Here is a 6,165-nt window from a genome sequence, read left to right as displayed (position 1 = left end):
TCTAGTCCATTTGCACAGCGAGCTGAATTTCCAGGTGTGGTCTCCAACTTTACCCTGAAGGGACACAAAGCACTTGACAAGCTATAGGGGGTGGCTCATTTTACCCCCTACTGAAAACCAGCCATTTCTGGGGTGGAACATGGCAGGAGGTGCTCATTTAGGATCCAGCCCACCAGGGGTAGATGGAATGCTGTGCCCACACTGAGCCCCACTGAAGTCTGTGCATCTTTGGCGCTTACCTGGCCCCCATCTGGGTGTCTCACAAGCTTTAATGGATTTACCCTCACAGGGCAGTGCTATTATCCCCATTTTACAGATAGGAAGCTGGGGTACAGAGAGACTAAGGCCCAGATCTCCACAGCTCTTTAGGAGCCTAGCTCCCAATGATTACAGATTAGCCCACTCATAGGAGTTTTCTCCCCAGCACACTTCACTAAGAGCTGGCCTTTAAATCTGGCAGAGGCTGGCAGGTAGCTGCAGCCCTATAATGGCCATTTAGTTACAAGCTGCTGCAGGCTGTACGTGTCTCCTCCCCTGCTGTCAGGGCTCTGAGTCCCTCCTGCTGCTTTCTGTTTGTTGTGGCTGGGGCAGACTGGTGCGTCCCACACACTGTGCTGTGGACTGGAAAGGACTCTCCCGAAGGGGAGAAGTCTCCTCACCCCGCTGTGCAGAGGGGGAAAGGGAGCCAGAAGAGAAGGTGCTGTCCTGAGGTCCCACAGCAGGTCAGTGGTTGGGCTGGGTCTAGGCTCACAGTCCCGGTCTCTCAATGTCGCATCATCTCCTAATGCCCCCTGCTTATCTCCACATGCCCTGCAGAAAACAACCTGGGCTCTGCATGTCTAGGAGGGTGCCATCTGGGCACCCACAAAGCAAGGCGTGGATCAGCACACAGCCTTGCTGCTCCACAGGCTGGGCTGGGGAGTGCTATCTAATAATGGAAACTGTAGGGGGACTTGAACTCAGTGGGGCATTTGGTGCCCTGGAGGGGTTGGGGAAATTGGGCAATGGGAATACAGTTGCAGGCTTTTGGACCACTCAGAGCTGAGTAAAAGTTCAGTACTTTGGCAAGTTACACAGCCTGCCGAGACTTTCCATTTTATGGTGTATTGGGAGCAGTCACTTTCAATTTCAGGAATTTTTCCTGGTCCGGCTTGCAGGTGAGGGGATTCTGGGGAAGTGTGTGAGCTGGGCCTAGCTGCAAGCCATTTGCAGCCAACAGTAAGGTGTAGGTGGATTGAGTCCCTGCTTTAGGGAGCATCCTGCTTTGTCTCTCTCTGTTTTGGGGTTCTTGTGTGCTATTGTTCTGAATTCTAAGCAATCAAGTAGTATTATGTCCCACCCTTCCACCAAGAGTATTCTGTGTTTTCATCTAACTTGTTTGCTGTGAAACGTAACAAGTTTAAGTCCATGTGCACTGCCCCTCTCTGCTTTGCTTTGGTTTGGATTCAAACTCGCCTGACCTTTAACAATGGAGCAGCTCTGGGGTGAAGCTTCCTGCCCTAGTGTGCTTGTTCCACCGTCAGCTAAGTGGAGCCTTTTTTAATCCCACTAGATGGTTCCAAGGCACTGTCTTGTGGGTACAGCAGGGGCTGGGATCTAGTCCCAGCTGTGACACTGACTTGCTGCCTAGCCTGTGGCAAGTCCCTTATCTCTCTGCTAACGCCCCAGGGTGTGGTGAGGCTAATGAAGTGAATGAGTCAGTGAAGTGCTTTGAGAGTGTCTGCGAGCAAGGAGGGGAACGTATTCCTCTTATTGTAATTAACAGTGCCTCTTTGAGGGTTTATTGTCCAGGGATTTGTCAGACTGTTATTGGCCTTGGAACAAAGGCTGGCAAGGGTAAATGTGAGGGATGCCTCTGGATTGCTGGGCTGCTCTCTTTGGCCACTGAGAAAGCTGCTCGCTTTGGCACCAGGGCATAGGTGCAGTTTGACTTCTATATTTGGGGAGGCAGCTCTGGTCAGGCCAAAAGGGCCACGCGTGGGGGAGGAGGGGAACAACAAATTCAGGGCCTGCCTGAGGCTTGCAGTTTTGGTGGGCGACATCCTCCCATTCCCCCCTTTGCCCCCAAACTACGCCCATATGCCAGGGTGCTTCTGGCCCAAGCAGATGAACTGGGGCTGGCAGACTTTTTCCAGAGACCGCCCTGGTGGGCACAGATGCAGTTTGCTCTCCTTGCACTGGAAAATATTTCCAAGGGAGGCTGATGCTGGGGGAAAAGGGAAATGGAGAAACTCTGCTTATCTGCAGAACAGCTACAGCATGGGCAACAGCAAGGCAAGCTGTCCCACTAGCCTGCCTCAAGCTTGCTGTGAGAAACTTTAGTTACCACGGGCCATTCTGTCATTGGCTTCAGCACCAGGCTGCTAGTAGCCCCTGGGGCAGAGGCCATGGCTGTGATTGATGACTGGAGTGAGACCCCTGCAAACAGGCCACCCAGCGTCCATCAGACTGCAACAACTTTCAGCCACTCGCTGCTGACTGTCAGGCTCAGTGCCTGAGCCTTTCATCAGGCCAATCTGAGCTATCGAGTCCCCGGCTGGGCCCTACTCTGAAAATTACACCCCGGGTTCAAAATAGCATACATCATGCTCATGTGAGTGGTGTAAAACATTGTTTGTTTGTACTGGCTGCACAATCCAGAGGGAAATCATTTGCAGTGAGAAAATGGAGAGTGTCTCAGGGCTCTGAGGGATAGAAATATATTTGGGTCCAAAATGAGCAATGAAGAGATGAGTTTTTGCAGTAATTCCTCCCCCCAGTGTCATCAGTGAGATACGAACCAGGGACCTTCAGAACAGCAGCACAGACCTCTGCCACTAAAAGAATAACTCCATTAGCTACTATCAGCGGTAGGCTGCTACCTGCTGGTGGACCAGTCGCTAGAGGAAGGCTGTGACGCACACTTTTCCCATGTTGCACTTTTACTGTCTCGCTTTCATGGAGCCTCATATGTGCTACCAAAAGTGTGGATTAGACCTGAACAAATAATGAATTGGATGACTTTCACCTTTGTCAGCTCACAGCTGTATAAAACCCCATGGTGTCATTCAAGGTCCCCGATGGGGTGATACCAGCTGTCCGGTTTGAACACTTGCAGAAAGAAATTTTAAAAATGCTTCCCATGAGTATCCCAATGGGCAAGCTCCAAGAATACCTAGGCTAGTAAAAACCCATTTGCACCAATGTGTGTGGGATGTGAACTTCGGCAGAGCACCCAGGCGCTGGCTTGGCAGGAGCCAGCTCCAAGATGTAGCTAGCAGAATCCAGAGGGCCATTAGCGTAGCGTGTGTCCGAGTGCAGGGAGGATGGAAGCTGAACAGCCTCCTCTGAACAATCAATGGGAGGAATAAAGGGGCTTCAATGAAAGGTACTAGCCAGCTGAAAGACTGGACCAAAGCTGTCGAGAGCACAGGCTTGTGCCTGTCACCCAACTTGCCCAGCCACCAGCTGTTTCTCTGCCCTCTCTCTGGCTGCTTTCACACAGAGGTAGTTTTGCCCTGCGGGGATGGATGCCATTTAATACCTTTCTAGCCCTGCTGCCTGGGTGGGAGTGACCAGGGAACTTATCAGCGATGCTGAACAGCAAGAGAAGCTAAAAATGAAACGTGGAGCAGCGTTTGCTCCCCCGTGTCATGTGCTGCGAATGGATATCTCCAAGGCCTCGACCACAGTGCCAACATGCCTCCCGACAGCGCTGTCTCCTGCACCTCCCAGCCCACACGCCCCGGTCTCATTGGGGGCTTGGAGTGGGAGTGCCACAGCTGCACCTGAAGCCAATGTTCCTACACAGAAGAGGAAGCTATTGTTGCAGTTTGGATGGCCAGCAGATTCCCACTATCAGCCTTCTCTTGGCTGCCCTCTTTGTAATAGCTGTCAGCCGGGAATGAGGGCAGGCAGCCAGCATGCGTCCGGGGTGGGAGGCTCCCACTCTTGCCTCAGTGAGGGGTTTGGGGGAGGAAATGGGCTGGTTCACCAGAGGGATGGGGGAGCAGGCTGGAGGTTGGATAACACCTAGTTTGCAGAGGGTAAAATCCTGGCCCCATTGAAACCAATGGCAAAACTCCCATTGACCCCCATAGGGCCTGGATCATGGTAGTTACACCCATTTTGCCAATAGGGAGACTGAGATGCAGAGAGGGGAAGACACATGCCCAGCAAGCCAATGGCAGAGCAGTGAATAGAACTCAGGTGTCCTGCCACTTGACCACTAGGTAACGCTGTCTCCCTGAGACAGAATCCCTCCCCACTGGGCTTCAGCCTAGTTACTGAACTACCTGTCCAGAGGGTCTGATGTTCCGTAATGTGCTTCTTCCACTTGGCTGGATTGGGATGGCAGAGAGAGGCTGTCCTTTTTGGCATTGCCAGCTGGGAGCAGAAGCAGAAGGACCATTAATCTTGCATGTGAGCCTGTTCTTGCAAGACTTCAGCCTACTTCTGCAGGCTCAGGCTAGGATGAGAACTCACTGTTTGGGTGCTTCTCTGGGCCCAGGGTCTAGGGACCGCTTCAGCTTGATCAGCTGGTTCAGGTCCCGACCACTCTTCCTTTGTGATCAGTGCTATAGCAGGGCCCCAGCCTGGTGCCTGGAGGTGGCATCGGTCAGGTGGGACGTGACACTGAGGCTCTGACCCCTTGTCCTTTGCATCCCTCTTTAAAGCTCACCTCTGCCACGATGCCTGCAAAGCACTGATCAATGGCTGCTTGTTATGCTGATCACAGGCATCTCGCTGTTGTTATTGTAGCACCTAGGAACCCCAGCCATGGCTATGTACACACACACAACAGGAGGACAGTCCCTGCCCTAAGGAGCGTACAATCTGAGTAGAAGACGAGACAACGGATGCATACAGGCAGACCAATGGATGAATAGGAGGAAACAATGAGACAATATTACCAGCACGGTAAGCAGTGGTCTCAGCACCTTAGCCATTGTCTTTATTCTTCCCCCATCTGTCCGTTGTACCCGCCTGGCACTTCTCATCACATACTTAGCTTGGGCCCTGCCACATGGAACTTAAAGCTTTTTATTTTCAGTGCATGCAGTGCCTAGCACATTGGGCCCTTGATCTCATTTGAGGCCTCTGTGTTACTGTAATTCATATAATAATAATTAATAATAGTTTGTGCTCATTACGGATCTCAGGGAGTTCTCTGCTGCAGTAAAGATATTTACCCTGGTACCCTGGCCAGTCTCCAATTCAGGGAATCGCATTCTGCCTCCCTAAATTAGTTACTTATTTTATTGATATTTTAAGGCTCCTGAGGCTATAGCAAGCTCTACCCTGCAGTTTCAATTGGATAGGTTATTTTTCATTTGCTGACCTAAACTATTGTGGCATATTAATGGTGCAATATTAAACTGCTGCTGCATTCTATTCCAGAGGTGGCTGCATTTCAGTGGTAGGTGAAGTGAACCTCCATATATCACTTAAATTTACCTCACATGAGTGAGTGTTATTTGGATAAGGGCACATATTTGGTTCTCAGTTACACTGTCATAAGGCAGGAGTGAGTCCACTGGCTTCAAGATTTATGCAAGTGAGAGCAGAATAAAGCCCAATGTCTGTAAAGTGCTTTGAGATCCTTGGAAGAAAAGCACAAGTGCATAGATAGCAAGAGGTGCAAAATGTTGTTCTTACCATTTCAAGCTGCCTGTGTGACTGAGTGTATTCACAAGGGGCAGAGCTGTTTCGGAATGGGGCTTGCCACCCGGGGCGTGGGTTCCCCAGAAGTGTCCTGCTAGTAATTCAGACTCACTGGCCCCCTGCACTAGCTGGCTCACCTTCCCCAGCTGTTGGTGAGTTCCTGACTGGGGAAGGAGGTGACAGGAGCATCAGGTGGGTGAGCTTGTTGTCCTGGGGATGGCCGGGAATATCAATTTCTTCACTGAGTAGCCAACGTGCCGAGGTTGGCTCTGAAGCCAGCAATTGACGTGCTCCTCCACTCCCGAGGGAAGGACTGGAGTGGAGCCTGCAGCACGCGCTGTGCCCTGGCAGCCACAGCAGTGTCTCTGCCTTGGCCTTTACGGCAGGACAGGTGGGCTGCAAAACCTGGGGCAGCGAGGAACTCTGGGAAAGTGTGGACTCCACACAGGGGTAACGGATGCCAGTGTGAATGAGCAAAGAGCTTCCTCTGTGTGTGTGTGTGTGTGTGTGTGTGTGTGTGTG

At 51.6% G+C, this 6,165-nt stretch overlaps 1 protein-coding gene across 1 annotated transcript in view; it reads left to right on the top strand.

Moving 5' to 3' along the window:
• The first annotated feature begins 596 nt into the window (after nt 1-596).
• Nucleotides 597-6,165, top strand: part of DSCAML1 (DS cell adhesion molecule like 1) — a 307,623-nt gene continuing 302,054 nt past the window's right edge. Inside the window, exons 1-2 of the mRNA XM_043500855.1 lie at nt 597-722; nt 4,741-4,899. Of these exons, the coding sequence (XP_043356790.1) occupies nt 4,878-4,899 (22 nt within the window). The 5' untranslated portion in view covers nt 597-722; nt 4,741-4,877. The remainder of the gene's footprint in view (nt 723-4,740; nt 4,900-6,165) is intronic.

The sequence above is a fragment of the Dermochelys coriacea genome, chromosome 22 (genome assembly GCF_009764565.3).
Source record: "Dermochelys coriacea isolate rDerCor1 chromosome 22, rDerCor1.pri.v4, whole genome shotgun sequence".
NCBI lineage: Eukaryota > Metazoa > Chordata > Testudines > Dermochelyidae > Dermochelys > Dermochelys coriacea.
The sequence above is the reverse complement of the archived record's forward strand: the minus strand, read 5'-3'. Positions and strand labels throughout refer to the sequence as shown.